Consider the following 27,957-nt stretch of genomic DNA (forward strand, 5'->3'; position numbering starts at 1 on the left):
TCATTAGTGTGAACACTTGAAGATACCCTGCCAGGAAGAGCTAGATTACACCATGGCATTGTTAGTAATGAGAAAGCAAGACCAGACCTAAACCTGGCTCGACTGGAGCCCTGCCAGGTAGAGAGAAGCTCTGAGACGAGGGTAGTCCAGTGGTAGTTCACGCATCTTGTTAATTAGTGTTGCAGCGTTAATCAGTGCCTAACTTTAAAAGAGCAGCTGTATTTCTAACAGTGAAAAGTGAGCCAGGTTCCCATGTGGGCTTCACGGGAGTGCTGGTTTTGGTGGTTTGCCTCCTCTCAGCTACCTTGTCAGACCTGTGTTAACCAGCACCAAGGAGTTCAATCCATAAAATGTTTGGAGCACGTATTATTTTACAGTAAGTGCCTAAAGCTGATTTCTGGAGTGGCTTTCAAGATCCTGGTCAAAATAGCAGCTTCTTTTTTTTTTTTCCACATAGCTCTTGCGGAAGCACGGCTCTACTCTGGGGAGCGCTACAATGTCAAATCTGTGCCCACAAATGGGTCTCAAAGCAAAATGAGGACAAGGGTTTACGCCAGCCCTGGCCTTCACATCTGCTCAAGGTTGAAGCTGTTGCTTCATGGATAGTCGATCGGAAAACTGCAGGTGAGCTCAGTGCAAGAATGGTGCTTGACGGCAATGTGCTTGATAAGAAAAACCAAATAATTAGCATGGACAAAGCCAGGGAGATGTTTACAAAGGGCTGGTGCCAGCTGGGGAGTTAAAGGCCGTGCCGCCTCCGTCCCGGCACTGCAGAGCTGCGACCTGAGCGGGAGCCGTGCTCCGTGGCAGCGATGGCCTGGCAGTGGCTGCTGTGGCATTTCCATACAGCTGGTTTCTAAAACCCCTTCAGGTGATGCTTTCAGAAGCGTTGGGCAACCGTTCAGTGAAGCTCCAGGGGAGCTGAGGCAGGTAACCCAATTTGGACCCAGTCGACCTCACGCTGGAAATTCAGTGTTTGCACAAGGGCAGAGGGGAGGAAGCCCCGGCCGAGCACCGGGACGGGAGCGGCGGGAGGCAGCTGGGGATGCTCTGGGGTCCCCGCCGCGGGGCTCGGCCGCGTCCCGGCGCGGTCGGCGGAGGAGGAGCGGGACCGGCCGGGGCACCCCGGCTGCACCCCGCGGCTGCGCTACGAGGTAAGGCGGGGCCGCTCAGCCCGCGGCCGGAGGGGGAAATAAAATAAAAAAAAAAAAAAAAAACAAACCCAACAACAACAAACACAACCAAACCCCAAAACCACACCACCAAAACAAAACAAACCCACCCCAAAGACCGGCTTACGAGGGGTGGGCGGGCAGGATGCGGCTGCCCGGGGGGGGAAACCTCCCCTTCCCCGGGGCGGAGCGGGGCCTCCCTCCCTCCCTCTCTCCTTGCATCCCTCCCTCCTTCCCTCCTTCCCTCGCTGCCGCCGCCGCCGGAGCGGAACCGAAAGCGAAGGCGGCGCCGGGCGGCCGCGCTCTGGCCCCGCGGGCAGCGCAGCGCGGCGGCGGCTCCGGGGGCTGCGGCGGCTCCGGGGGCCGCGGGGGCCGCTCCCTTCCGCCGGCGGAGCGGCGCGTCCCGCCAGGTCGGTGGCTGCTGGTGCGGGGAGGGGGGGGGGGGGGAGGAGGCCGGGAGGGCCCGGCCGGGGGATGCGCCCGCGGCTGCGGAGACAAAGCCGGAGGGACCGGCGGCGGCGGCGGCGGGCGTGGGCGGCCGGGGCCGGGGATGCCCTCCGAGCAGAAAACGGCATCTCTTTTAAACGGGGCTGTCCGGCGGGGCTCGCAGTCGGCCTGTGCTCGTGTTTTGGCGACGGGGGACCGGTGCTGTCATTTCCCCAGCCCGCTTCGGGGAGCCGCGCTGTGGCCGCCCGGGCCCGGCAGGCATCCCGCTCCCGCTCCCGCTCGCCGGTGGTACCCGACGGGCTGGCAGCATCCCAGGCTTCGGGATGAGACAGGGTGGTGGCCATCCCCGCGACACCAGGCATCCCACAGAGCCCGTGGGGCTCCCGCTCCGGGATGTGAGGGCTCGGAGCAGGGGGATCAGGGAGAGTTAGGCCGTGGGGTTGGGAAAAGGAGGGGATTTTTAAGGTCGAGGGGCAAGCGAGAGGCCAGGAAAAGGTGGAGATGGCAGAGCGACTGCGTACAGGGGGCAGGTTGCAGTGGGAGAAGCCACAGGTTGGGTTGCTGCGAGTGACCGAGCGTGGTTAGGAGGTGGGACGCAGCCCTGTGGCCACGTGTGCGGCACAGAGCATCAGGAGCATGAAGATAACAGTAAAGACCAAAAGCAGCGGTGGGATGGCTGCAGGAAGCTGGTGCAAGGGAGGCGTGGGCTGACCGTGCGGCTGTGCCATGCCAAAGGAGCAGAAACCATCCCTGGGGACAGGACCGGGTTGTCCTCAGGGCCAGGGGGACCATGCTGGGGAGGGGATGCGTGGTGGCTGTGGGTGCTGGAGCTGCCCTCGTGGTCCCCAGCTGGAGGGGTGTCCCTCTCCTGGGAGAAGGAGCCCCATCCCTCTCCTGGCCCCTCCATGAGCACTTCATTTGGGGAAAAACAGCCAACAAAACCCGAGAGCCCATCCTTGAGAGCACTGCGAGGGGTGTGTGATCGACCAGCACCATTCTGGGGAAGGCGGCTGTTATCAGACTGGGGAGGTAATTTGGAGGAGGCTTTGCTTTCAACTCAGCCCTAATGTCTTTTAAGTGGTGTTCACAAAGTGCAGAGCCGCTCTCGTTTCCTCTCTTGTGGGCATTGCGGGCTGGAGCTGTTTTCAGGAGAGCCAGGAGCCGCTTGGCAGTGCTGGACAAGGTGATGGTGGTGCCCCGAGCTCAACGCCATGTCTGGAGCTTATACTCTTTTGTTTTGGGACGCTCATTATATATATTGCTTAAGCAATATTAGATGGTATCATCAAGACTATAAAAAAATCTTGGTAAAGATGTTTTTTGACTCCTGTTGAAACCTGCTGCTGAGTTTCATGCCATTACAATACTACCAGCCCAGCTTTGCCTGTTTTCCCCCAAATTCTTTCCACCCTGTCGGATGGGCCAGGCAGCGCAGGAGGCTGTTCTGTTCACCCCGAGGATGAAGAAAACCTTTGCTGCTTGGGCAAAGCGGCATAGATGGAGACTGGGTGCCTGTTTCCAGTATCTTGTTATTTTGGGTGTCCTCTGACTTCTAGAGAAGCTGCTGAGAAATTTTTTTCCATTAAAAGTCAGGCGGGGATGCATATGGTCTTTGTATACTACAGTGACTAATATATTTCTGGCAAGGTCTGCACTCGCCTCTAGGAAGGGAAACTGTGATCGATGCCCCCATTGCTGCAGATGACACCGCGCTTGGCACTGGCGCTTCCACCGCTGACAGTGACCGGGGAAAGCAAAATAGCCACTGGACTCTGCCCAGCAAGAGCTGATAACTGCCCTGCGTGCTGGCCCCGGTTAACTTTTAACCGCAGACCCTTGGCAGTAGCAGGGGGACAATCCTCTGCGACTAAAATCAGCCTTGGTTTAGGCGGTTTGCGTTCAGTTTTGTTACAAAGACCTCCACGGAAGGCTGGATGGAGGTGTCGCTGCCAGGGCTGCCACCGAGTCTCAGCTCCCTTGGGAGGGTCCGACCCTGACACCGCGTCTCGCCGGAGGGAAGCGCGTGGCCGGGGGGAAGGTGAGCGTGTGGCAGCCGGTGGGAGCCGGGGGCACCGTCCCATCGCCCTGGGTGGAGGAACAGCTCCAGGGAGGGAAGGACAGGCCAATGCGTCCATACGCTCTGATTTAAATCTGCAGCCACTGCTGGCTGTAAGGTGTCATCCTCTGTGCTCCCCGAAATCGGTCAGCGTGTTCCCATCTAGAGGTGGCGGCATCCCAGCAGGGACCAGGCGGGGACCACACACTCACAGCAAAGCTGGGGTGGCGGGGGGGGGCTGTAAAAACCACTTCACCCTTGCGGGGGCCAATTTTGCTCCCACTCGTTTCCGCTAAGCCACGTGGAGGCTGAGCGAGAGGGAGAGCCGCTGCCAGGGTTTCACAGACCTCTTTTCATTTTAATATCCCTCTCCTTGCTGAATTAGATGCGAGACTGATTGCTTCGATAATCCTGCCGCAGCCGCTATGGGTTATATATGGATTGCAGCCAAAAGCCGTGCCGATAAATCATTCCTATACACCAGGCTGTTATATTTCCTGAGGATTTTGTGGGCATGTGCTGCTCGCTTTTACATAAGGATCTGCTGGAATTTGTACCAGAATGTGCTGCTTTTCCCCAAGCAAGGACTGGGGTGGGTTGGTGAAGCCAAAGCCCCCAAGCTGTAATTCCCCTCTTTGGGTTTATTCCTCCTATTTCAGCTATTTTAGTTTTCCTTCTGGCTGGTAATACGGCTGTTCTCCTCCTCCTCCTCCTCAGCCTCCCCATGTGCTTAGGAAGGAGAACTGGCTGCGTTATCGTTAGCAGTTGTCCCACAGCCCGTGGGGCTGTGTTCAGCAGCGGGACCCCACTGTTGGGTTTCTCTCGGGGCGGGTATCCATCTCACAGGGCCATTTTTGCAAAACCCCGTGCTCGGCCCCTTTGCCCCCATGCAAAGGGAGAAAACCCGCCGATTTTCCACCCTAGCCGATGTTACGATAGTGCTTGGATGACTTTTAGCCTGTTTACGGAGCCTGGGGAAGCCTGCTCAAATTAATCAGCCTTGATATGTTTATCCTGGTCAAGCCAATTAACTCCCGCCGGCCAGGGCACGCTTGGCTCTCAAGTGTGGCGGAGACTTCATAACTCAATTTTGCTCTAGCCCGGCAAAGTTTAGCGTGAACCCTTGGAAATTCAGGTGCAGGCGATGCTCTGGGGGCAGGACGGGATGCCCGGCCGTACTGTGCCACCGCCGGGGACCGGTGCCACGGCTGGCGATGCTCCTGGGGTGGCCTCATCCCGGGGCCGCCCCGATGAGATGCCTTTTTTGGTGCGGCCGCGGCGCACGGTGAGGGTAGAGGGCACGGCGCTCGGGATCGACTCCGGCTTCGGGGGACGGCTATTTATATGTGCCCGCTGGCGGGGTGCCCAAAGCAAAGCCAGGCAAATGGCAACTGGCCTCGAGATTCATCCCTGCAGGTTTGGGCTCAATAAGGGAAAGGGGGGCGGGGGGCTGCCTGTTTATTTTAATCCATTTGGGGAGTGCATTAAAACACGCTGCCGCAGCCGCCAGCAGCACCGGGAAGGAGACAGGGGGGAGTTTTGCAGCCACAATGCCTGAGATGCGGAGCCCCGGCACGGCTCGGCTCGGCTCGGCTGGCGGCTCCCGGCTCTCTTGCCCAGCAAAGCCCCAGCCAGGAGCGGACTCAGCCCTGCGAACCGCAGCGTTTCTGAAATAGTTTGTCCTTGTTGCTGTTCGTCGGCTTATTTATAGCCTTCGCATCCCCTGCGTTTCTCCGCACCTCAAAGCAGCAAGCGGCGCCGCGTCGGCTTTCGCTCCGAGCCGACCCTGCTCAGGCAAAAAAAAAAGCTCCGGTTTATAGATCGGTGTTGCAAACAGCAATTAGGCCATTGTAAAGCCTCGAGGAAGGGGGAGACAATTTGATTTCTGTACTTGACCCGTAATTTCTGCTGGGCTGATTCAGAGTGGTTGTGCTGCGGGTGCATCACGGAAACTTCAATGGAGATGAGTGGAGCTAATTTTATCCAGCCGCCTCGCTGAGGTGTGGGAACCAGGCAGAAAAATGCCTCAAACCTTGTTCCCGCTTCTGGGCTGTTTGTTTCGGGAAATTTTTTTTTTTTTTTTTCCGCTCGCTTTTGCGGCAACTCGTTAACCTAGAAATTAAAACCAGCACCAGCGTCGCAGCAGGAAAAAGTGGTGGTTTACAACCAACCAACCATTGAACTGCCCCGGCTGCTGCAGGGTGCCTGGCATGGGTGAATGACACTGGTTTCTCCCCTTTTAAAATTATTATTTAATTATATATATATTTTTTTAAATTATTTGTTGCTAACAGAATTGTTTCTTATTTATGCCAAGGTTCAGGAACCTGATTTTTGCACAGAAGGCCATAGGGAACCCGGGGCGAGGAAGAGGAATCGCTGGCAATGACGGGCTGCGGGAGGAGGCAGTGAGCCGGGGGGGGCCGATCCTGCACCCTGCGCTTGGTAAGCAGGTCCCCGTGCCCATGAACCGCTTCATTCGGGGGGTGTTTGGCAGAGACGTGCCCTCTCCGACCATGGTGCTGAGCAGCAGAGCGAGGAGCCGAGCGGTATTAATGCCAGCATAGTGCAGGGCCCGATCCTGCCCCTGTAAAATACCCTGTGGGAGTATTTCTGTAGCGGCGACGGTGCGGTGGTTACTCCCTGGAGGGGTTTAAATAAAGGGGGTGGAAGGAGCAGCCTTGGAGCTGAGGCCGGCCCCTGCCTGGGTCTGCCCCATGACAGAGCGGGTGCACGGCCCCAGCACCATCCTGCGCCGCTGCCCTCGGCTTTACCGTCCATCCCCTGTGGGATGAATAAATTAATCTGCAGAGTAACGACCGGCGGGAGGAAATCCCGCTTTCCGGGGGAGCCCGGCTGAGCCGCCCTGTGTTTGCAGGCGCACCTCCCCGTCGCAGCGTGGCCGGGATGAGGCCGTCGGTCGCACCATGCCATCATGCGTCCCCGGCAGCTCGCCCACCCCGTGGCCCCTCTGCCGTGACCCAGGCTGCGGCTGCCGAGCGCGCAGGGCACTGCGGGACCCCCCGTCGCTGAGCCCCCGCTGCCCCGGCATGGCCTCGCTCATCGTGGTGACCGAGTACGACGCAACGGGGAGTGTGAGCGAGGAGGAGGAGATGAACGCACCCAGCGGCGAGGGTTTTGGGGACGGCCGGGAGCCGAGGGCGAAGCTGCACCTCTCCGGCCGAAAGCTCTCCCTGCAGGAGCGGTCACAGCCTGCCCGCTCGCCCGGGACCGGCGACGGTGCCAGCGAACGCTTCATCTACCCATCGCTCCCTTACTCTCCGGTGACGTCCCCACACTCCTCCCCACGGCTGCCGCGGCGGCCGACGGTGGAGTCGAACCGCGTGTCCATCACGGGACTCCAGGTGAGGGGGAGTCATCGCTACTCCTGCGGTTCTCCTGCCCGCCCCGTCCCTGTGGCATTGCTTCTCGCTTTGTTTTTTGGGGATAAAACATGTCTGCAGATGCATGGCGGGAGGCGGTGAGACATCCCGGTCCATCCTAGTACGTGGGGACAGCTCTCGGGGCGGTGGGACCCGGTGTCTCGCCACGTTTCATGCCTTCTGTAGATGCTGTCAGCTCTGACGGCTGCATTTCGGGGGAGCTGGTGGCGTGCCGCGATTTTCTTTTTCTCTCCCTTAAAAATAAAAAAAATAATTAAAAAAAAAAACAGAGACTCGTTGAGACCTAAAGAGAAAATGGCCCTGCCTGCCCCCAGCCTGCCAGCACTGACAGAAAACAGGCAGCAAGCAGCTGCTTTGCCCGTAAGAAATAAAAATACTCGGCGGCGGGTCGCCAGTGTTAAATCCTCCGGGGCTCTCCCGACTGCCGATCCCCACCGCCACCCGGCTGTCGTGCGCTCGTTCCACGTGAGCAGACAATATTGCCTGCCCGGCCGTTAACATTTGCAATTAGCCGTCTATAAACACGCCGATGCGTGGCCGGGCGGCTGGCGTTTTATGGCTCGTGAATCAAAGCTGCCCAGCCCCGAGCGGGTGCCTGGGCAGAGCGGAACAGGGCGTGAGTTTGCAGAGAAAGTTTTGCTGGAGATTTGAAAGGAGGAGAGCAAATGCGAGCGGTTTAACGGGTCCGTGTCAGAACACCCCCCCCCCCCTTCTCCCCGCAGGACTGTGTGCAGCTCAACCAGTACAAGCTGAAGGACGAGATCGGGAAGGTGAATATTGGCCGGGTTTGGGGTGGGACGGGGGGGATTTGGGGCGGGTGGGCGCCGAGCTCGCTTTTGCTGTCAAGCTGGTGAGATGGCAATTTCAGCCGTTCACCACGGCAACTTGGCCGGCTCCTCGCTGCAATGCCAGTCTCTCCTGGGTGGTGCCAATTGAATTGGATATTTTTTAAAAATGATTATTGATTTTCCCCATTCCCCCTCCCTCCCAAGAAATGGGGCATTTGAAGCTTTTTCTTTGCCGGTGGTGTGATGCCGGCCCGTGCGTCCCACTACCCCCAGCATCGCCCGCTGGCTCCGTGATCCCGGTGGGGCCGGGTTTGCGGAGGAGCCCAGAGCCCGGTTTGGTGCCGTGGGTTGTTTTGGACTGTCCCTAACTGGTCCCCCCATGGCTGTGCCCCACTCTAGGGCTCCTACGGGGTGGTGAAGCTGGCCTACAATGAGGACGATAACACCTACTATGTGAGTAGCGCATGTCCCCAGAGCCCGCAGCGGGGTGGGCGGGATGGGGGACAGGGACTGATCCCCTCCGCTGACTCCCTGCCCGGCTCCGTGCCGGCCCCATCCCACCGGCCCCGTTTTATCCTTGATTTGCCCCAAATCCCACATTTTTTTCCCTTCTTGCAGGCAATGAAGGTTCTCTCCAAAAAGAAGCTGATGAGACAGGCAGGCTTTCCCCGTAAGTGGTGCAAAAGCTTTAGGGTGGGAGGTGACCTGGGGACCCTGCGGGCTCGTTCCCAACCGGACACCCCGTCTTTGTCTTTCCCGCAGGTCGCCCACCGCCCCGCGGGGCCAAAGCTGCCTCCGAGGGCTGCCTGCAGCCCAAAGGGCCCATCGAACAGGTCTACCAGGAGATCGCCATCCTGAAGAAGCTGGATCACCCCAACGTGGTGAAGCTGGTGGAGGTAAGCATCAGCCGGCCCCTTCCCGAAACCCACCTCGAGCGTGAAGGAACCTGGACGCTGCGGGGATGGGCTCCGCGTTGGCTTGGGTGGAGGGGAGCGACCGCAGAGGGGCTGGGATGGCCACGGCAGGTCCTGCCTACGGGAGACTCGTGTTTTCCCTGATTTAAAAGGGGTGGGTTTTTTTATTCCCACCTCCCAAAACAGGAGTGGTTTTTTTTTTCTTCCTTGCCCAAAAAGGGAAATGCAGAAAAATGTTGATTCCTTGGAGGAAACAAGTGCTCAGATGCGTTTTGGGGAGGAACTGGTATTTCTGCGGGTTCTGCGGTGCAGCCGCCCTGCCCTCCACCCACTGACTGTATGAAACAGTCCAAAAATTGAGAATTAAGGATGCGCAGGCTGGAATTTATTTGGCTCACGAGTCAGATGATGCTTCCTGTGTGTTTTAAATATTTACTTCCTTGAAGTACAGCTATATCTCTGGCCTCTTTTTTTTTTTTTTTCCCCCACCCCTTGTGGGTAGAAGCTCGCAGATTAGCAGACCGTGCAGATGGTGCAGAACTGAGATGGCCGCTAAATAAAAAAAAAAATAAATAAAAAAATCACAGTGTTTAATTTGCAAGGGGATTTTGGTGCTGTTTATCTTCCTTTCCGCTTCTTTCGGCAGGTACTGGATGACCCCAGCGAGGACCACCTGTACATGGGTAACTGCCCGCCGCCCTGCGGCGCTCGTGGGGTGTCAGGGGCATTGGGATTTGTCGGGAAAAGGATTCCGCCCGTGTTTCAGGGTGGCTGCGTGCAGGGTTGGGTCTCTCCTCCGGAGTAGGTATGGCCTGGATGTGCTGGAGGAGCAAATCCCCTCTAACAGTCGGAGCCAACGGGATCCAGTCTGGGTTCAGAAAGGAGACAGGAGTTGCTTTGTAGCACTTTGTAGGCTTTAATTCAACATCAGGGCATGCTTTGCCATGAGAGGCCCCAGCATTTATGTTCTCGGCTTTGAAGCTGGGCTGCTAGAAAGTAGCTTTATTTCTCTGGCTTCAGGAGCGAAGCACGTGTTGGGATCCACGGTGCAAACGAGCCGCTTCCCAACCTGTCTTGCTGACTGCAGTGGTTTGCTCGATGTAAATACACACGCTTTTGGAGGAGGCATTTCTTTTCCATCATTTATGTTCAGCTGGTGCTAGCGGAGGAGCGTGTGATGCCTTCATGGCCCGGCGCAAAGCTTTGCTCAGAGCACGGACTTGGCCTTGGTCTTGCAGGCAAACTGGGGGTTTCAGGGTGCCGTGTGGAGGGTGTTCCATGATGCTGAAGCCGCAGCGTTAAGAAAGTAGTTGGCAGCATTCCCTTAATTGAAGACAGAAGCGTTCAAACCAGTGTGTCCCTTGCATAAGATAGAATCTCCTTTTTTAAAAAAAAACTATATTGTTTTCATAATTTTTGTCATCGAAATAATTGCTTTTGTGCTGGGGCTGTGCTCGCAGGAGCTCTAACCTGTAAGGGATCAGTAACCACCTTCTCTTTTGTGTTTCAGTGTTTGAACTGGTGAAGCAAGGGTGAGTATTGAATTCCAGATTTAAACCTACCCAAGCATGAACGTGAGACGGGTCTGCAGAGCTCGGCCACCTGAGGCGATGGGCAGGTTCACGGTGGCTTTCCTGTGGGTTTGGGTAGCAGCTCCCCGACTCGGTTGCAGTTGTGTCCACCCCCACGTGCACCCCCCATTTGGGGCCGGGCGCTGTGCTGGCCGGTGGCAAAGTCTCCGAGACCTGTTTCCGTGCATCCGGATGGGGAATGAGCTCCGTTCTCTGTTGCCTTTGCAGCCCCGTGATGGAAATCCCAACCCTGAAACCTCTCAGCGAGGACCAGGCTCGGTTCTACTTCCAGGATCTGATCAAGGGCATTGAATACTGTGAGTGTGTACAAAAAGGATGGGATTTCTTGGTTTTATTTTTTTCTAAATACCCGGGGCTGGACTTTCCGCTGGTGTACAGTGCCGTTTCTGGTGGCTCGTGCCACCGCACAGGGGTTTTTTGAAGGCTGGCGGTGGTTAGTGGAAAGGCTTACAGCCTGCGCGGGGACTTTGTGGCGACTTCGCTGCAGACCGGTGCTGCTGCTGAATCGCTGCTTCTTCCTTTGGCTGCAGTGCACTATCAGAAGATAATCCACCGGGATATTAAACCTTCCAACCTCCTCGTGGGGGAAGACGGGCACGTCAAGATTGCTGACTTTGGAGTGAGCAACGAGTTCAAGGGAGCCGATGCCCTCTTAACCAACACGGTGGGCACCCCTGCTTTCATGGCACCGGAGACACTCTCAGAAACCAGGAAAATCTTCTCTGGAAAGGTATTTAATAGCTATTTGAGGGGTTTTGGAATAATCTTCCTTGTGCACGCTGTCCGTTGCAGATCTAACTGTGCTTTCTCCTCTCCGCAGGCTTTGGATGTCTGGGCCATGGGGATCACGCTGTACTGCTTCGTGTTTGGGCAGGTAATGAGATGGATTTTTCAGTGCTATCGGTGGTTTGGGCGGGGGGGTGTTTGGTTTGTGCCTCCCACGTGCTGGGTACAGGCTGGGATTTGTACCCTGCCCCCCAGTTTGAGCGGTCGGGAATTGCTGAGGGGAGATGTGGATGAGCGGGTGGAAATGGGAACCTTCTGCCTGTCCCCGGGATGGGTGCAGCCGAAAAGGCTTGCTTCCCTTTTTTCCCGGGGGGAAATCTCTGTGTCTGGCCAGATTTTTTAGGAAAGGAGCTGTTGTAGTAAATTGGTCATTTTTAGTCAAACGTTATTTTTATTACTTTTGAAAGAAGACTTTGATATACTAGGAAACCTTCCGGTATTTTCCTTTAACGGGCTCCTTGCTCTCCTTCGAACCCTGCGAGATCCCGATGCTCGACTCGCCATCCCAAGAGTCGACTCGACTTCTCAACAGAGGCTTTTGCTTTTCTCTTTGCTCTTTTTCTTCACGGTAGTGCCCTTTTATGGATGAAAGGATCCTGAGTTTACACAATAAAATCAAGACCCAAACGCTGGAGTTCCCAGACCAGTAAGTACCAAAAAAAAATCCCCAACCCTCAGGCCTTATTTTAAAGCTCTTTTTGAGCGGTTTTTGGGTGCTGCCTGGGTGGTTTTGCAAAACCCGGGCTCTGAGCCCTTCCATTGGCCCTCGGCCCTGGAAAACATCCTTCGCCTTAATCGTGAAGGCAACATTGCTTGGTCTGCAGTGGCTGAAGAAGGAGCAATTGAAGTTGCAGAGGCATCTGACGGCATCGATTAACCTTTGCTGTCCCTGCCTGTTGGGTTTAAGCCCGAGTGGGGTCAGTGTCGGGCTCTCCCAGCCCCGTACATGCGGGATCATGCTTCGGATTCCCCAAAAAGGGGATATTTTGCTTCTCTGGGGGGTTTGGGGAGGAAGGGCTGTGTGGCACCGGGGTGCACAAGTACCCGGAGCTGCATCCCTGCCAGGGCTGGGGTCCAGCCCCGATCCGCCCGGGAAGGCCCACGGCAGCTGGCACTGGGGGGGGCAGCATCCACCCCCTCCCCCATCTCATCTCTCCCCTCTCCTTTCCCCAGGCCAGAAGTTACAGACTTCTTGAAGGATTTGATTACACGGATGCTGGATAAAAATCCTGAATCTAGGATTTCGGTCCCAGAAATCAAGGTACCAACCCAACCCCCCTGGTGTTGGCTGTGGCTTCACTTCTGTTGGGTTCTCCTTGCTTGGCTTTTTTTGGGAGTCAGTTTGATCGTGCCAGGCTAGGTCTTCCCCCTGTGCCCAGGGCCCCTGGGCAGGTAAGTCCCAGCTCCTTCCCTTGTTCCGGGACCTCCTCAGCTTTGGGACCTTTGGTGCCTACAGAAGTCACAGGCAAAAGGAAATCCCCTGAGTACAGTATTTCCTCTGCTACCAGGAAAGTACTGTGCAACAGCCTTTCGCAGGAGATTTCTGGTCCTCTGCCCCTGCGGGAGCCTGGAAGGGGCGAGAAGCTGAGAAAATGGAGACTAAGGTAGGGGGAAAGGATTGCGGGGGAATTGCTGAACCATTTTGTGCTCCTCCTGCAGCTGCCCAAGACGCCAGGTGTGTGGGCAAGAAGAAAAAGGGGTTTCTGCCTTCTCTCATGGATTTATTCAGGTCCAAGACTAGGGCTCGGTGGGTCTCCCCATCACCGCTGCTCATACGTATGGTCTGGAATAAATCGCTCCTGCCTCGTGGCACTGTCTCATCCATAAGATGAGACTGAAAACAGGTCTTCTTCCCTAAAACCCACCGAGATGCTCAGTGCTGTAGGTCACCAAGGTTATTGCTGGGTTGTGTAGATGGGGCCAGCGCTGGCTCCGGCTGAGCCGTGCTGCAGCATTTTCTGCTCCGGGCCGAGCTGTTCCCAGCAACGCCGGGGTGAGCTGGCTCACCGGTGAGCTGGCACGTCTCTCCCCTGCTCCTTGGTATTTTAGGAGCACGTAGGGGCCGTAGCTTGGGCGAGGAGATGCGTTTGCCAGGCTTGTGTTGTTTGAGTTACGAAAAGGAGGAAATCGTTCCTGACAGGCTATGTTATTAATTGAAGTTGCACCCTTGGGTCACCAAGAACGGAGCGGAGCTGCTGCCCACGGAGGATGAGAACTGCACCCTCGTCGAGGTGACGGAAGAGGAGGTGGAGAATTCGGTCAAGCACATCCCCAGCCTGGCCACTGTGGTGAGTGCGAGGGAGATGACGGTCAGCGGGCGCACACCGGGCTCCGTGCTGCCTCCTGGGGTGGTCCCCAGCAGCCGCAGGTTGATGCTGAATGGCAAAAGCTTTGGGCAGGATTACAGCAAAGACCTCCCCCCTCTTGGAAACAAGTGCTGTGAGACGGGGTCTCAGCATCTCGCTGGAGGTGGCCGTACCCCATGGTGCGGGTGAATATTTCAGAGCGGTCTCAAAGGGACCCGTCAGCCCTTTGCCGGTCTCCGCGCTTGAGCTGGCTGCTTGAGCTCAGGGCGAAAGGGTGTCTGGCCCAGGACCTGCCCACGGCCAGGAGTGGGTGTTTTGGCCAGGTACGCGGAGCTCCTGCCCTGCTCTGCCCGTCCGGCCGTAGGAGCTGCAGGAGCTTCCCGGGACAGAGATTTTATCTGGGCCACGGCGTGCGCCAGCCCCCGCCTGGAGCTATTCTTGGTGATTTCATCTCATCTCTTTTCAAGCTCATATTTTTATTCTCTGCAACCCACTGTGGTGGTGGTAACCATGATGTAACCCTGCCCTGTGTGGAAAAAAATCCTTTTGGGTTTTGAACCTAATAATTTTTTTGGGTGCCTGCTAGCCCTTAAGCTAGGAGAAACAGCGAGCGACCATTCGCAGTTCCCTGGCACAGCGTTATCTGCCTGTAGACACCCAGGCTGCAATTTTTTTTAAAGTATAAGTCTCCCTTTGAAGCCCCTTTTCCATCTCATGGCTGTGTCCACATCTGGCTCCGTTTCTGCAGCTCTCTCCCACTTTGGTACCCTGCAGAAGTCTCTTTAACCGCAGATACGTTAATATGCAAATGTACCTTGCGCTGCTCAAGCTGAAAAAGCAGCTCTTGCTCTAAAGAGATCACCATTCATAAGGGGTTTTCCCCCTTTCTCCTGTTTGGAGGTGACTTGTTGCGATGCAGCGGAGGATGGCTCAGTGCTCCTGGCCCCGTTGAAAATCCCGATGTGTTTAGCACAGCTCAGGGCAAATGAGCTTTTACTGCAACTCTTGCCTTTTAAATAACGCACCGCCTCCAGGCAGATCTTGTATTTTCCCATTTGCATTCGTTCTTCAAAATTACCCTCCAGTGCCCGATCTTTGTGCATCTAACTGCAAGCGTTAATGCTCGTGTATGAGATTCACGCGGCTTCGACTCTCGCATAAAAGACCTTCCCCCACAGGACCCTGCTAGCGTGCACGTTTGGGGCGCGTGAAGGCTCTTGGTGCACTCTGGTGAGCAGATAAATAAGGCCCAGAGGGATAAGAAGCAATATAAAATGAAGCCAGGGGTTTCCAGAGTGGGATGCACGTGCCGAGGCAGGGTCCAGGGCTGCTCACGTTGTTCTCTCCTCCTACCAGCAAAATAAGTTGGGGGACGCCTGGGAAGAGCCCCGACATTTGCTCTGTTCCCAGCAGCCTGCGATTGCAGCTGACGCTGGGTAACTGTGTTTTGCAGCCAAAGCTAGACAAACAGCCGATTTTCCAGCTTGGTTTTGGTAAATATTAAGGCAAAATTGTGCCGGTTCCTTCCTTCCCCTCTCCCATTCCAGGGAATTCTTCTGCCAGGTAACTGCGGGGAACTGGGGGTTTGCAGGTACTGCATGCAGTGATCCACAAAACCTACTTCTGGGATGAGAAAATCTTCCCACACTCGGCTTTGCTCTCCTTCCCAGCATCCCACACCTAGTGTGGCTCTCATCTCCGTGTTCAGTTGTTGCACCGTGGGCTTCAGATGAGGATGCAGCCCCTGTATTAAGCAGCCGGAGACTTGTAAATGTCGTTCCTTCTGGTTTTGTTTCTGGGGTTCCTTTTTTTAAGAAGAGAACTTTGACTTGTTTTCACTAGTTTTCTTAATTACTTAGGCATGCGGGTTGGATGTTCCTGTTGCTCTTGAATGAAAGGAAAGTGGTAGCATCCCTGATGAACTCCAATCTGATCTTGCAGATCTTGGTTAAAACGATGATCCGGAAGCGATCCTTTGGGAACCCATTCGAGGGGAGCAGGAGGGAGGAGCGGTCGCTGTCTGCCCCCGGGAACCTGCTGCCGTAAGTGTCATCACCTCGCCTCGGCCCAAAAGGACGTTTGCAGCTTGTCTTGTGCTCTGGAAATCACTGCAAAGCACAGGAGGAGAATTCGAGGTGTTGGGCTTTGAATCTTTCATGTGGGGCCACGACTGGGACATTAACGCACCGTCTGTCTGACCTGTAACCACTTTGTGGGATGATTTTTGTGACATGGCATATCCTGCCCCTCCGATGGGCTAAAAATCATCTTTTTATGGTGGTCCCAGCCTGTTGCAGGGGAGCTGGGGGTCCCAAAGGTCCCGTGGCGGGGAAGCGGCAGATGCTGGTGTCTCATTGTCTGCTTTGCCTTTTTCTGAGTCACTAAGCAAGTGTTTTATTTCCTTTTAAAGCAGGAAACAAGGCAGCGAAGATAATCTGAAATGCAACGACTTGCCCAACGTGGGAGAGGAGGAACTTCTTTCGTGAACATGACTTTATGGTTCTGTTGAGCAACTCGGTCCGGGGCACGTTATTAACGTGTGCAGCTGAGGACGAGCGATATTAACAGAGCCTCCACCAAACACAGCATGACATGGCGCTATTTCCGTATAATGCTGGATGTAGAGCTTACATAGCAGCATGTTATAAGACATCCGACTACTTGTCATGGACATTGACCATCTCCGATCGCTTGGACTGCTGACTTCTCATGGGAAAGGTGCTGGCTGATAGCAGAGAGGTGAGCTATCGTGTTGAGCAGCAAGAGTGCTTTGCAAAAAAAAAAAAAAAAAAAAAGCAGTCAAAAATTTATTTGGAACTGCTTTTACCTGGTTTTAATGCCAAATAATTTCTGGGGACTAATGCCAGCGTCCCAGGGGTGTTGTATGCCCATCGCTCAGTCGGTGGGCACACGCAGAAGGGTGAAGCTTTTGCCAAGTGGCATACACAACCGTGAAACTACACGTGCCGCACTTTGAGAGTTCACGACCTACCGGAAATGTTGTTGCATCTATTTCTCGTCGTTCTGGTTTGTTTTTAATTGACGCCTTTTTAACTGCATGGGAACAAAGCAAAAACCCACCTTCTCAGCTTTTTAAAGAACGCCTACCTTTGTGAGCCAAGCTGTATTAAACAGCATCTTTGGGACGTTCAGAAAGTGAGGTTAATTACCTCCGAAGGTAATTAACGCCTTTCCTAAGGTCTTGGTGTGACTGGGACTTGGTAAGTTGAGTATTTGGTGTATGAAAGGAAAAGGTATTTAAGGGCTTAAGTTCAGTCTGAACTATTTTTGCTGCAGACCTACGAGTGAAAGGTGGTGTTTAGCTGAATGTTTGTTTTGAACAGCAGAGGAAGCACTAACAACAGTTTGTTTCTAAATCTTTTACTTGATCTAGGTAGATATATTATTAAATATAAAATTCAGGGTAAAAATCCTTCACTTCCATGTACATTACATGGTTTACTACAACTAAAAATAATACAACTTATGCTATTTTTTAAGTATAGACTTAGGGCTTGCTTAGAATTTAAGATCTTAATAAAATACTTAGACTAGCTAGTAATTTTCAAAGAAACTTTTGTTTTCCAAACTCTTAATCTGGATTTTGGGGCCAATGCTATGTATTTTTTGCAAGTTCGTTACCAGTAATTTGTGAATGCCTGTGGATCAGAGGCTTGTTAGTAAATTAAGTGTATACCTAATTCATGGATTGTTCCTTATGAAGAGCTCTTTCACCTTCAGTCAGATAACTCTGATTGATTGTTTTGTGGTGCTTGTAAAAGAAAAAAAAAAAAAATCTATCATGTGGTGGGAGACACTCTGATGTCCGGACTCACCTTCCCAAGTGCTCCGTGCTCGGACAAAGCTGGAGGACGGCAGCGTGGGGGGTGAGCTGGAGAAGAGGCAGGGTTTGCTTGAGGAGAGGGGTGACGGTAAGTACAGCTCTGGCTGGAGCGTGGGACTGGCGGGGAAAGGTCTGACCTCTTCTCAGTCTGATGTGGTTGTGGGACCTTGAACGAGGCATTTAAAATGAAAGAGGGGGAGGATTCGAATATCCCAAGCACATAAGGGACTGCTAAGGTGTAATTCTTTGCCCTGAGGAAGAAGGCACGAGGAGAGACCCCATGTATTTTGGTTAACGTAAGCGCTCTGCCTGCTAACCCTGGCCACGGGTGCCCTGCCTTTAGGAAGTGACCGTCCCCTTGTCTTCCTTGAGCTGGGCAAGCAGTGGCATGCCGAGGTCCTCGGCCCCGCTGCAGTCGGTCCTGGCCCAGTAATTCCTGGTTAGGACAGGTCTTTGTTAAAGCCAGTACAGCATTAGCAAGTACCCAGGTGCCTACACAAACTGTCCCTTACATCTTTTCATCACTTGAAGCAATGCTCCCGCTAAATCACAATTTATTACCGAAACATTGTGCTGCTGGCCTCTCCCCAAAGCCAGCGACGACCGTTTGTGGTTTAGGAGCAGTACTACAGAGTTTGGAGCCATAAGACACGCACTGTTTTCCTCCCATTTTAGGCCAAGTCTATGCCAAAGCCCTGCAGCTTCAGCTATGGGAAAACCCAACAGGTAACTTGGGTGCCAGCACTACTACAGCTGCCTGCTCCCCCTTTCCTAAACAGGATTTTTCATTGCAGAAATGGTGCGAGTGGGCAGCTTGGTTCTCTAACCCTGTAAATGGACTTGTTCTGCCAAAAAAAAAAAAAAAAAAGGAAAAAAAAAAAGAAAAAAAAAGGGGGATCTGATTATTTATAGCTGGTGCATAGTAATGTGTGTGGTGTGTTTTGTTAAAGGTGCGTTGTAGAGATGCTCTGCGCTGCGTTATCTCCGGTTTGTGATTTGTCAGGTGCCTAGCGAGACAGTTTACATTTACCACTTGCCAGGTGCAACACAGCTTCTAAACAGGATAAATAAGCTGTACCAGTTCCTCGATGCCCAGTCACACACTTACTGGGCCTCAGCTATTACCACAGATCGGTGTCTTAGGGCTAGCACGGGCTCGGTTCCTAAGCATCCCAAAGCCCAGCACTTCCCTAAGGCGCTCTCCAAAATGATTGTCTCTTAGTGCCAGCTGCGGTGGGGCTGCAGCCAAATGCACGTTTCTGAAAGAAACTCGATGTTGATTTTTCTTGTCGATTAGTTCTGGTGAAAGCATAAAGCGTGGCTGTGTGAGGAAGATCTATCTAAATGCATGACCTGTTAGAGAAGTTGTACTGAATATATAAATCTGCTCAGTTCCCTAGCTGCTGTTCCTTAGTAGTAAAGCTAGCTTGGTTTTTTTTTTTTTTTTTCCCCTCTCTTATAGTGAAGTAAACATTTTGCTTGTGCCTTGGAACTGGGCTATAGCTTGATTTCCCCAATTCCCTTCCTTCCAAGCAAGCCCAGTGCTGACTGTAGGCTTAATGCTGGGTACTGAGCCTTTCTGGCTCTGAAAGCACACGGGAAAGTGCTAAGGGGAAGCCAGGCCTCTTGTCTTGAGTAGTTTTTCTTGGTGGTCCCCTCTTACCTATCAGGAAATTGATCTGTTTGTTTCTTTTCTAAGGTCCTGAACTATTGCTGATTTTTATACTGTTTGTTTAATGACCGAGGCTTGTGTTTCATTCCTACCCCTTTATTATGCATTTAACTTTATCAGGTGTATCAAGTTTAAATACTGTGTATTTACCACTTTTAAATTATATTACCTAAAAGAAAAAAAAAAACAAAACCAAACCTAAGTGTTTTTCCACACAGCTGTTCAAGCTTCTCTGTACAAGTTGAAATAAATGACATGCAACCAAACCCAGAGTTAGTTGATCAAGTGGAACCATTATCCTGTTTGACTGGTCTTTATCAAGCTACGAGAGTTTGCTTGTTAGACGGGGAGTCTCAAAGCACCGTCCTGCGTTTGTGAAGTCTGGTGTCTACCATTAGTGGGGATCTTAGGCTAGGACGAGACCACAGTGGCTCCAGCCACTGCATAATCCAAACTGAGCCGTTCACATGCACAGACTAGAGCGCTCACTCTTGGAAAGGCACCGTTTGAGTTGTGACACTCAGCTGAGTGCTCAGCAGCAGGCAAATAACAAATAAACCAAAATGATAATGCTGTAGTAACCCACCGCACCACTGGAAAAAGGCAGCAAAGGTCCAGGCAGGATGCTGGAGGTATGAATAGGGCCCAGGGCTTTGTAACACTAGAAAAGGTTGAGAAAGGGAAGAGCTCTACCTTGTGTGCCAATGTGATCACTAGAGACACTCACGTGAAGATAAAAGTCAACAAATTCACTTAAACCAAATTGTGTAAAACCATTAAATACAGCAGCTCAGATACAGGGTCTGGGGGTGGTGGTGGTAAAAAGCATGCCAGGGAATAATGGTTCTGTTCTTCTGGCCTCTAACTTTCAAGTCTTTTCTCTTGGATAGGGTTTTAATGCAACAGACACAGACAAGGTGTTAGGAGAACGAAGGTGAAGCAGAAGCTGTAGTTGCAGCAGCACTCTTGCCCAGAGAATCAAGAGGCAAAGCAGACGGCAGCACGGGCTTTGATAGCTCTCCAGTAACAGTTGGTATCTGTGTAGAATGAAGACAGTTCACTGACCCTAACCTTCACAGGCCCTGGGGAAAAATAAACAAGTAAAACCCAGCTTGCAGGACTTTAAGAGGACTGAGAGAGGGCAATATTTTATTAAAAAGAAAATAAATTTTAAAGTAGTACCACAAAAATTACACAAAACTGAAAAATAATTTCTGTAACTAGTAAGCCATTTACCATAGCACAATGGAACCAGACACTGGTTTGTCTCGGTCTGTGGCCACTGGAGCTCGGATACACGATTAAATAGTAGGCACAGGCTCAGCTAAGCATCACAATCCTTCGGGGTGAGGAAAAGTGGTTTGACAACAGCAAGGAGCTGCTCTCCCAAGGTTAGGCAACCCCTGGCAGGGGCCATGTTCACTGTAAGGAAGAACCTGTGCCTGTTACCCTGTGCTCTCTGCTACCACCGAGCTCGGGGAAAGGAGGACTGTCAAAATGACAATGTCGGAGTAGTTCCTTGTCCCAGGCTTACCTGGTGCAGAGGCCTGGCATAAAAGCGCAATTCTCCTTATGCGCTTAGTGCAATTAACCTGGAAAGACAGCAGACAAGGAGCAGACCCAGTTCTGTCTGGAGGTCCAACCAGCTGGCTCCAACCAGCAAAGGTAGTGAAGAGTAGTGAAGAAAGTCCCTTTCTCCAGTTTGTGCCCCCCTTCCTTCCAACGAAGAGAGGGTGAGTCTCATGGCAGGGTCAGTGTAACGTTCGCAGCAGCAGTTGGTGCTTTAGCAGCAGGAGGTCAGGAGTTTGTTCCGTATGTCTCATCGACTCCCTGCAAGGATCAGACATGACAGTTCTCTGCCAGAAAATTCCTTGTCCTCCCCCTTCCTCTCACATAAAACCCTCTGCACAGGCACGCTACTCTCCGCTACTCAGACTTTACATTTCCAATGCCACCAGGTCTTTTGATTCAGAAATCCACCCTGTGCAGCAACACTTCCTACCACGCGCAGGGCTGAGCTCTTCTCTCAGCACCAGCCAAGCAACACCACTGCCCCACTAAATCCTTCTACTGGCCAAACAACAGATCATTTGGAACCTGAATGGAGGTGTAGCTGTCAGCATACCGGTCTCAGAAAATACCAACCCATTGAAGGGGTTTGTTCACAGCAGCAGGAACCCCCAAAAGCCAAGAAGGAAGGATTCACTGGGGACAGAGCTGTTGTCTGCAGCTCTCAGAAGGCAACTGCCAAGGACTGCAACCCAAAAAAGAGGTGCAGTGGGAGCATGACAAGTTCTTGAACGTACATTTCCCTCTCAAGAGTGGTTGCCCAGGAAACATGACAATATTTGTTTCTAGTGCCCCCCCCCCGAAACAGCTTAGAGGTAAAAATTAGCTTCTCTGACAAAGACAAAAGTTTCCTCAGAGCTGTGGTTCAAAATCCCTGTTTGATGTGGACTTTCTACATCCTGTTTCAGAATCTCTCCAGAGTCAGAAGCAACTTGGCCTTCACTCTGCCTTCACTGATGCTTACCAGCTCATAATCCTGCACATATTTGTATTTCTTTTCCCGATAGTAGTATTTCTTCTTCATGCAATACAGAACAACAACGTCACACAGCACTGTTGCCTAGTGGAGATTGAAAGAGTTTAAGACAATGATCCTCAGAACTGAGGCACTAATCCAGAATTGAGTCCAAGTGCAGACAGCGTCACTTACCACGCCAAACAGTGCTAAGCCAGAGCCGATGTTAATCATGGTAGGAATTACATCAAATTTTCCTGCCTAGAAGACAGTTACAAGGGTGAGTATGTTTTTCAGCATCTCTCAAAACCCTCACCACAAGGAATTAAGTCACTCTACCTTTCCAAACACTATGATATCAAAGCGGATGCCATAAGCTTTGACAAGCGTCCGTGATTCAGTGCCATTACTTTCCCTGTAGTATTTCGCAAACCTGGAGAAAAGATAGGTCAGAGCTTAGCTGGAAATTTTGAGGTTGCTTATGTGATCATGCAACATCCAGGTGTGTCCCCCCATCCCAAGGGGATGGGCTGAACGGAGGCACTTCCAGAGACAAGCCCCAAATGATGGAGGGAGATTTCATGCAGACAAGCACATACAGGAGAAAAACCCAGAATAGGAGAATTTAAGACAGCAGTTAGCACAACCCAAATCAGGAAGCTTGCAAAGCACTGGAAGGGAAGAAAGCGTTAGTAGGGGAGCAGAAGGACAGACCGGAAGAAATTCAGCTACACGTGCAAAATCAGCCTCCTCAGAGGCAAGCAGGAGGCTGCAGGAGTGCAGGCAGCCAGGAGAGGGCAGGGCCGGGAGCAGGCAGCGAGGGAGGCAGCACAGCTCAGCCTGGCACATAAAGGCTGTTCTTGTCCCGCGCTACGTGACACACAGGCAAACGATATGGGAAAGGGATGAGAACAAGTAAGTGAGATCAGACTTACTCTGCCACATGGTTGACTAAGCCAGGAGGAAGCAGAGAAGAGGGTGGAAGAAAAGAGGAAGGATTGGTAAGGGGCTGCACCACGGGCTGGAATTAGCAAGAGCACTTCAGAACCTGCACCAGCTGGGTGGCAATATCCTCCAGCCAGTCTCGCCTGACACCCCAATACCTGCAGGCCTGGCACCCCCCAAACACTAGCCTGTGCTGTCTGCACAACAGCAGCTTCTCAGTGAATGCATTCAAGTTCCACCAAAAGTGATCCCCTGTGCTAAGTGAGAGTTTGTGATCCTAGAAACAAGCCTGAGCAGATTCCTTGCGAGCAGGACTGCTGCAAGGATCTTGGCAAGGTGGTCAATCCATATTATCATAGCTCTGAGTCAGGACGCAACCAGCTACCCAGCTCTACGCTGATGGTTTTACTGGAGGTGCTGGACCTATCCGTACTGGCCAGAATGTATACGTGGTGGTGTATGCCAGAAGGATACTCCTGGTGCAGATACTCCTGGTCTTCAACTGACAAAGCCACTTTCTAGAGGTTAGTTTTTCCCACATGCACAGCAAAGGAGGTGCTTCAGTCTCCCACCCCCTGACCCCAGCCCCCCGAAATACTGCCCTATCAGCACACCCCAAAACAGTCACTTCTCACATTGCCATGCCACAGGAGGCTGTCCCAAATGGTCACCCAAATGCTGATAAAAATATGACTCAGACACTCTGATGCAATCAGTGGAGCTTCACTGATCTTCCCCCTCTGCTGTAGTTTGCACACAGTGAGGATCTGACCTGCTCTATGTTTTAGAACATCAGAGAAACTCTCCAAGTTTTACAGCACCAACAGAAGTCCAAGGACTACCTGTAGCTGCCAGAGGAGCACGGCAGCCCGTACTGCTGTGCCAGTGGCAGACTGAGGCACAGGGACACCAGGGTGCCCCGCACGGCCACATTACCTGAAGTTGTAGCCAGGCGAGACGGTGTAGGCAGAGTCCCTGTTGTCAAGGCGCCGGAAGGAGTACTTCGGCACACAGTGGGAGGCAGCTCTGTCAAGGTTGCAGTCCCAGTTGATCTGCAGCGCCATGACTCCCCCCTGCCAAGGGGAGGAGAGGAGAAGGTGAGCAGTCCAAGTGCCTGGCCATCCCAGCACTAGGCTCTCTGCTGACCAGGACCTTGATTTACTGGCCCTTGTCCCAGCCCAGTCCCAGTCAAACACTCTTTCCCTCTGCTACAGAAAGACCTTGCACATAACCCCACTCAAACAAGCCAAGCCCAAACATTTGTTAAGTAGAATTGCCTCTAGTCCTGGCCAGAGCAGCTCTCCGTTCTGCAGCTACTCTGTCTCCTGCAGCTTGTGGCATGAGGCAGAGGGGGACAACCACCTACCGCTCCTCTTCTACACAGCTGAGCCCCAAGAGAAGGGTCTGCCAAATACCTCCACAGCCATTTCCTGGAAGTTCTGCCCTGCTGCTTCAACTATTTTCCCTAAGCGAAAGATAGGGCAGAAGGGATCTGTCTGGGGGTCATAGATGCAATTCTTGAGGTAGGTGGAGTTGATAGTGGGGAGGATGTTTCGCCTACAGGAGAACAAAAAGAAAAGATCTGTTGCATCTTCTTCCACTCTTCCAGCTACTCCGGACTGTCCAAAGGACCAGATAGTGCAATGCCCCCCACACTATTTACTTGCTGAAGTTGAACTTGGGGTACCAAATGTTGTTCTTTACCAGCATGGTGAAGTTCTCGGCTTCTTGCAGGAACGCTGGCCTACAAAACAATAGGAAAAGTAAGCTTCACTTATATTTTCACAAAGAGGACTCTGCAGGGTCCTTAGTGATCAGCTCTTCAGCTTTTCCCTATAGTACCTCATAGGGAGAGAAACATCAGCTGCATGCTGCCAGCCTCCTCTGAGGAGGGCTGATGCAGAGTAAGAAGCACTCACTTGGGTATATGATAGTCATCTTCCACAGGGCACCATGCAAAGACTTCACAGGTCTTGATGCTGCTGTTGTATGGTACACACTCCCCAGTCTGGATACCTGGAAAGACATGTGAATCAAGCAAAAATACAGAGGCAGTATTTGCCCTGTGATATCTCCTCACTCTATAAGGTTAGAGCACCCTGCTCAGAGGTGAAGTGCCAGAAATAAGTTTCTCATTATCTCCCATTGCAATTTGTAGTGCAATTTCAGAGAAAGATGGATCAGGACCTTTTTCTGAGTCAAATCCTTATCTGTGCAAAATACTGCTTCATGGACTCAAGGCCTTGTAAAAGCCGTCGCCACTGTTTGCTAACTCACCAAAACACATATCTGTCCAGCATCCACCCAACACAGTCTAAGCCCATCTGTTCTCATCCAGAAGAAAAAACAGAGCTTCTGTTTCAGTTCTCTTAGGTGTGAGAGAACGAGAACAAGGAGACTGAAGTGAAATGCTGCTTCTTTCACAGGAGGGAAGGCACAGTGCAGAGGTATCACAACACAGACTGAAAGGAGCCCTTGCACCAGACTTCTTACCACTGCTGTGGGTGCTGACATATCCTGGAACACAGTTGTCCTTCACCTTGCACTCTGTTTTATCATCTGGAAACTGGAGCGGAACAACAGTTACACAAAACTCTACAAAATCTCTTCCCCACACTCCCACCCACACAAGGCAGGATTAAAGCAGATCCTGTACCCACCTCTGGGCAGCGGCCTTGGTGCTGGTTCAGTGTGAGTATCACATTGGTCATGACAAACACAGTATTCTCCTCCTGATTGTGCAAAACAAGAAGGAAATTTAAGAGTGACAGCCTGCAAAGAAATCCGAGGCACTGCCCCAAATGTCAGAGCCCAGGTGGCCACACAGAGGGGACTTGCTTTGGACATTGCTGGCATACCACTAAAGGAGCAGATTCCCACATATATTGCCTGATGCCGCTGCCTGTAGGAAGAGGAGGGAGTGTGGGACTAGCAACCCTTTCTGTCCTCCCACTTGGCCCAAATTTCCTCATTCACATTATGAAAACAGAGATCACACTGCTCCTCAGGGGAGTCACAAGGCAGAGGCAGAAATAAAGCTCCAGCTGCAAGTCTGAGCACAACTCCCATTCTTTTTTTTTTTTCTTTTTTTTTTTCTTTTTTCCTAATATAACCATCAGAAATTTGACCAGTCCTGGTTTCTTTCTCCAGGGAGCACCATTTCCTTCATTTTTAGATCTGTAGGATTCGGGATCTGTTGTTTGCTTCTGTTCCACCAATATGCAAATATGATCACTCAGCCAAAATCTGGATAAATCTGTCACTTTTTCCTGCACCACATCTCACGCAGACAGAGTGACCCACAACTAGCAGCTTGGCCCTGCCTGCGAACCCCAAAGGTTGCTACACACTGCCCACACAGCCCAGATTCCCACAAACACGTAGTCAATCAGTAACTACAGCAATACTTCCTGTTCAGTTTGGCATCAAGTGACCTGCAGGCTATTCCTGGGGTTTCTGCCAACAAGTCAACTTCGAGTTGTTTGCTTTAGAAAGCAGTTAGAAAGAAGACATGTAGTTACTGTTGCAACTTTTTCCTGAAGCCTGCAAAATTCTCCCTCCTGTACAAGCACACAGATACACTTTTCTTGCAACAAGCTTCCCCAGGGCCAAAGGTGCAGGTGCTCAGCATGATCTACAACAACACAAAGCTGCTTCATTCTCTCGTATGAAGGCCACACCAGGGCCGAAGCTGCTCCAGACCTCAGTGGACTTTGGCACAGCAGCAGTTGTTTGTCAGAACACCCTTCCTCTGCACGTGAAAGCGACTGATACCTGAGGAGGGATGACATAGTCAGCCACATCCCAGATCCTGGCTCCCAAGGTGGATGTGTTTGTCAGCGTTACTCCTTTCACCTTTGTGGTTACGGAACTGACCACAGAGTCTGTTTCCTGGTAGCCCTTCTCCCACAAAAAGACCCAGCTGCAAGAGAAGGATTGCAAGAAAGAAATAACAAAAACCCCAAATAAACACCATAAACCAGCATAGGCAGTGGGAATTTCTCCTTTTTTCATGTGTCACCTGAAAGGGCCAGGCCAGATAGTTTCATAGTGTTTCCCTACAAAAAGGTCACAGGACTAGCAATCTTCCCATTTATTTTTTTTTTCCAGAGTGGTTTGGCAGGGTGTAATTATTGCTTTTATGCACACCCCCACCGGGTGAATGACCGGACGGTCTCCCTGTCCTGTCTGCAGCTGCCTCTATGCAGCCCTACAACCCCAGTTCAGGCCGCCCAGTTAAGCTGTCCCACCACCTGCCTGTCACCCCTCGGCGAGCTCCGGCCTCCCCTCAGCCCCGCGGCCGGCGCCTCCCGCTCCTCAGCCCAGCCCACCGCCTCCCGGACAGAAAAGGGGATCCCGGCCGCCGGGAGCTGCCTCCCCGCCCCACGTCCCCGGGGGTTTCCAGCGAGGAGCTGGCCTTCCTCCCTCACGGCAGCCGCCCCTACAGCGGCGGCGGGGCTGCGAGCTTCCCCCCCACCAGCGTAGCCCGGCGGGGAGCGGACGCCGGCCGGGCTCACCCGCCCGCTCACCCGATCACGTAGGCGAGGATGGCGAGCTGCACCCCGCGGTTGATGAGCCCCACTTTGCGGCTCCGGATCAGCACGATGCGGGGAGTGTCGTACTCGAAGAGAAAGCTGTGGAAAGCCCCGCACGACACCATGGCGGCAACGGCCTGGAAGGGCGGATGGGAGCCCCCACACGCCGGGCAACGGCTGCCGCAGCCCCGCGGAGCCACAGCGCCCCGAGCAGCCCGGAGAGCGCTCCCGCAGCCCCGGGGCTTGGACCGGCCCCGACTCTTGATTGCCGGCCCCCACCCCGGCCAGCTGCGGGCTGCCTGCCAGCCGCTGGCTCTGCCCGCGGCCGAGGAGGAGGCAGCGCCTGCCCAAAGGCACCGTAGCCTCTCCCCCGGCTGTTTTCGGCAGGAAAAAGGGGTTCACCGCCGGCCTGACCCCTTTGGGGCTGGCTCGGGATAACCCGGGGCTCTGCCCTGAGGCCTCCCGCTGCTGTCACTCTGCCGTGTGTGGATGCGGGGTTGGGAAGTGCGGGTGGTGGGTCATCCTGAGGAGGATGCTCTCACCCTAGTTGCTAAATCTGGGAGATTTTTTTCCCATGCTACTCATTGTTAGCAAGTTTATGGGGAGTTTTTCACCTCCATACTGGCCAGATGTGAGTCAGCCGCTACCTGGAAGTCTGCAGCCATCAGCCCTACGCTCAATCTGGGTTACTAAGTCTCACAAAGAAGCTGCACAGATGACCTCAGGCAAGGGCCACCCTAAGACCAAGACATAACTTGCAGCCAGCTCAGGGCAAGGACAGAGCACCTGCCTGCAAAAGATAGCGGAAGCAGATCTAAGACTGTCACTCTCCCATCCACAATAAGCAAATCCTTTATTTATCCTCTTGCAGAATTAATCTTTGCTATAAAAGCAAAGAACTGCACCCTCCACTTGATGCTGAGCTGCCCAACACAGTGCTTATTTTAGAAACATCATCATAACCCTCATAAC

General features: G+C 52.9%; 2 protein-coding genes across 7 annotated transcripts; one reads left to right on the plus strand and one right to left on the minus strand.

The window, feature by feature from the left end:
* Positions 1–1,384: 1,384 nt before the first annotated feature.
* Positions 1,385–19,247, plus strand: CAMKK2 (calcium/calmodulin dependent protein kinase kinase 2). 5 transcript variants are annotated; one of them, XM_075769845.1, is made up of 18 exons: positions 1,387–1,582; positions 5,993–6,120; positions 6,554–7,040; positions 7,802–7,849; positions 8,267–8,320; positions 8,486–8,537; positions 8,630–8,763; positions 9,428–9,464; positions 10,292–10,313; positions 10,581–10,669; positions 10,904–11,103; positions 11,194–11,247; positions 11,732–11,805; positions 12,333–12,420; positions 12,668–12,763; positions 13,319–13,447; positions 15,407–15,507; positions 15,876–19,247. In XM_075769845.1, exons 3-18 carry the CDS (start codon positions 6,603–6,605, stop codon positions 15,949–15,951), a joined length of 1,692 nt encoding a protein of 563 aa, XP_075625960.1. In that variant the 5' UTR covers positions 1,387–1,582; positions 5,993–6,120; positions 6,554–6,602; the 3' UTR covers positions 15,952–19,247. The 5 variants fall into 5 exon arrangements, with proteins under 5 accessions (XP_075625965.1, XP_075625960.1, XP_075625961.1 ...); XM_075769846.1 differs by having other exon boundaries at positions 15,879–19,247; XM_075769850.1 differs by lacking the exons at positions 15,407–15,507; positions 15,876–19,247 and adding an exon at positions 14,919–15,370 and having other exon boundaries at positions 1,385–1,582.
* Positions 18,763–27,462, minus strand: LOC104629743 (P2X purinoceptor 4). 2 transcript variants are annotated; one of them, XM_075769852.1, is made up of 12 exons: positions 26,980–27,458; positions 26,225–26,372; positions 25,111–25,182; positions 24,944–25,016; positions 24,370–24,466; positions 24,114–24,194; positions 23,866–24,007; positions 23,387–23,523; positions 21,845–21,938; positions 21,701–21,766; positions 21,515–21,610; positions 18,763–20,811 (listed from the first exon to the last, which is right to left on the minus strand). In XM_075769852.1, exons 1-12 carry the CDS (start codon positions 27,108–27,110, stop codon positions 20,779–20,781), a joined length of 1,170 nt encoding a protein of 389 aa, XP_075625967.1. In that variant the 5' UTR covers positions 27,111–27,458; the 3' UTR covers positions 18,763–20,778. The 2 variants fall into 2 exon arrangements, with proteins under 2 accessions (XP_075625967.1, XP_075625966.1); XM_075769851.1 differs by lacking the exon at positions 18,763–20,811 and having other exon boundaries at positions 21,440–21,610; positions 26,980–27,462.
* Between the last annotated feature and the right edge of the window lie 495 nt (positions 27,463–27,957).

The sequence above is a fragment of the Balearica regulorum genome, chromosome 17, assembly GCF_011004875.1.
Source record: "Balearica regulorum gibbericeps isolate bBalReg1 chromosome 17, bBalReg1.pri, whole genome shotgun sequence".
In the NCBI taxonomy this organism is placed as follows: Eukaryota; Metazoa; Chordata; class Aves; order Gruiformes; family Gruidae; genus Balearica; species Balearica regulorum.